The 3,290-nt window shown below is 35.9% G+C and overlaps 1 protein-coding gene across 1 annotated transcript; it reads right to left on the reverse strand.

Moving 5' to 3' along the window:
- Positions 1 to 359: 359 nt before the first annotated feature.
- On the reverse strand, positions 360 to 2,157 carry LOC113472734 (the record flags this gene model as incomplete). The annotated part of the gene is made up of 4 exons (XM_026832520.1): positions 1,666 to 2,157; positions 1,455 to 1,576; positions 663 to 786; positions 360 to 603 (listed from the first exon to the last, which is right to left on the reverse strand). Coding segments are annotated over exons 1-4 (843 nt in total), but the record flags the coding sequence as incomplete, so codon positions are not given.
- Positions 2,158 to 3,290: the final 1,133 nt, after the last annotated feature.

Consider the following 3,290-nt stretch of genomic DNA (forward strand, 5'->3'; position numbering starts at 1 on the left):
GCTACCTATACCCATCCAGTGGAGACTGGAATGGCCCTGCAGATCGGGCTCTTTGATGGCCCATGTATCTCTGCAACTAAGTGGTATTGGCTACCTATACCCATCCAGTGGAGACTGGAGAAAAGCTGTAGTTTATCTGGTAGTTAAGGTTGAAGTCATCAAATCTTTCAGGAATTTGAATAAAATGAATATAGCTCGATTTATTCGTCTTAATCATTCTGTCACTTGCTTTTTTAATTTCATACATGGGTGTTTTTGTATGTCGTGCAATTTCGATGTTTGCTGTCGATGTCCTCATTTGCCCTTCTATGTCCTCATTTTGGGTCTTATTGGTTGTCAGCGAGGGAGATTCTTCGCACCCTCTCTCCATTTAAGGTGTGCCCTGTACTGAGGGCCATTTGTTGATTTCTACCAGCCATTGAGCTGATGAAGGTTCCAAACTCATGTTCAACATCTTCAAGGTTTATCAGTAAATGAAAACTACTAGTTGGTCTGTGAATGAAAGGTAAATTTTCCCGTTTGGGTTTGCCAAGGATAATCGTTTTTCTAAACTCATGTTCAACATCTTCCAGGTTTATCAGTAAATGAAAACTACTAGTTGGTCTGTGAATGAAAGGTAAATTTTCCCGTTTGGGTTTGCCAAGGATAATCGTTTTTCGAGCAAAATCGATTTAGAATTTTCGAGGACACGATCATTTTCCGATGTAACATTAATACAATCACAACTGTCCGCTGCGGTTGTTTTGTCACTTGGCTCAGTTGAGTATATAACACTTTTTCTGATTTCTACTTCTTCCTGTTATGTTCCTACAAATGAGTGAGACAGACACTGTATTTTAGTTTAACATAAAACAGAAGCACTTTATTTGAGGAACATTTAAAAGACATTAAAACACTACATTAGTTATCACAGATTTATAATAGGTATGAAATTTATTTTCTAGTTATTAGGCTCTGGCCCTCATGGCTGCCGTACGTTCGCAACTCGTTCGTCGTCTATGTTGTTACCCGGAACCTTGTCTGATCTAGAATGCCGATCCCCTTGTGGATGCCACCCACGCTCATTATGAAGAGTTGATTTTTGACTCAAGAAAATGTATCATGTGTTTTACAGCTTCCACTGATTTTTCTAGAATTTTCGAGGACACGATCATTTTCCGATGCAATATTAATACAATCACAGCTGTCCGCTGCGGTTGTTTTGTCACTTGGCTCAGTTGAGTATATAACACTTTTTCTGATTTCTACTTCTTCCTGCTCCACAGATTCATCATTATTGTCATTACTTCCCTTCATTTTATTTAAAATTTGATTGCTCATGTTTTCAACTCCACTTCTTGAGCTGCTGGGATTCAAAATTGTACTACTTGCATTAACATTATTCAGATTGCCTTTGCTTGATTCATATTTTTCAACAATTTTTTGTACCCTTCTCTCTTTACTGTTATCGTTGCTTACTTCTTCCTGCTCTACAGATTCATCATTATTGTCATTACTTCCCCTCATTTTATTTAAAATTTGATTGTTCATGTTTTCAACTCCACTTCTTGAGCTGCTGGGATTCACAATTGTACTATTTGCATTAACATTATTCAGATTGCCTTTGCTTGATTCATATTTTTCAACAATTTTTTGTACCCTTCTCTCTTTACTGTTATCGTTGCTCTTGCATTAACATTATTCATTGCATTAACATTATTCAGATTGCCTTTGCTTGATTCATATTTTTCAACAATTTTTTGTACCCTTCTCTCTTTACTGTTATCGTTGCTTGTGTTGCCAAATATGTCACGACTAGAATTAGTTACTTTAATAATTTTAATACCTTGTACTAAGTTATCAATACTTGGAAAGTTTTTAGTAATCAAGTAACATTGCTCGCTTTTTTCTTTGTCCTCTGCGCCTTCATTCAAAACTTTTGTTCTGTCGAATTTGATACCATCTTGTATCATTTGATCATTTTCTGTGCTAGAATTTTCATTGCTTTCTTCCATATTTGGTTCAAAGCTGTCTGTCATATTAATGTGAGGTTTTGATTTATTAATTTTAGTGTAAATTTTGATTAAAAAACAATAGTGTGAATTTTGATAGCTTGAAGATTGTCACATATAATATGGCCAGATAGTTTTCCCAGGAAATTAAAGATTTATTACCCATGATGTCTTGCTGGTTGCTAGTGCATAAAATCCCCGAACGGGGACTCCAACATATGTATTAGGTTGTGTGCGTTTGGTTGGTTATTCTTCGCACCCTCTCTCTCTCTCCCAGGAGTGCCCCTGTATTGGTGTACTGTGTACTCAGGGTTGCCAGATGAAGTTATTAAAAAAGCCCCAATTTGCTCTTAAAAAATCCCCATTTTCAAGAAAAAGAAAAAAAATCCCCATTTTTTTCCATTGTCAATTATATGTTATAGAGTTCAGCCCAGGGGTGCCAAATAACATTTTATATTCAAAAAGTGCTACTTTTGGGAGTCGAACCTGTCTGGTCTCACTTGGCTAGTAGCCTTTTGAGGAGTAAATAATGAAGTGTATTCAAGTACCTTAATATTTTCAGGGAGCCTCTTTTGAAGTTCAGAACAAATTTCTAGAAGGAAGCTTAAACATTTGGTTTTAACAATTCAAAGATTTTCATCATCTATCCTAACACTGTTTTCAACAAAATGAAAACCAAAGTTAAAAAAATAAGACAGAAATTAAACAAAATTTCCAATAAATAAATGGTAAAACGGGATTTATTCCCGTGAAAAAAAAAAAAAAGTAAATGGAGACTGGAGAAAAGCTGTAGTTTATGTGGTAGTTAAGGTTGAAGTCATCAAATCTTTCAGGAATTTGAATAAAATGAACCAATTAACCATCCAGTGGAGACTGGAGAAAAGCTGTAGTTTATGTGGTAGTTAAGGTTGAAGTCATCAAATCTTTCAGGAATTTGAATAAAATGAATACAGCTCGATTTATTCGTCTTAATCATTCTGTCACTTGCTTTTTTTAATTTCATACATGGGTGTTTTTGTATGTCGTGCAATTTCGATGTTTGCTGTCGATGTCCTCATTTTTGCCCTTCTATGTCCTCATTTTGGGTTTTATTGGTTGTCAGCGGGGGAGATTCTTCGCACCCTCTCTCCATTTAAGGTGTGCCCTGTACTGAGGGCCATTTGTTGATTTTTACCAGCCATTGAGCTGATGAAGGTTCCAAACTCATGTTCAACATCTTCCAGGTTTATCAGTAAATGAAAACTACTAGTTGGTCTGTGAATGAAAGGTAAATTTTCCCGTTTGGGTTTGCCAACGATA

Source organism: Diaphorina citri, unplaced genomic scaffold (assembly GCF_000475195.1).
Source record: "Diaphorina citri unplaced genomic scaffold, Diaci psyllid genome assembly version 1.1 scaffold7775, whole genome shotgun sequence".
Classification (NCBI taxonomy): domain Eukaryota; kingdom Metazoa; phylum Arthropoda; class Insecta; order Hemiptera; family Psyllidae; genus Diaphorina; species Diaphorina citri.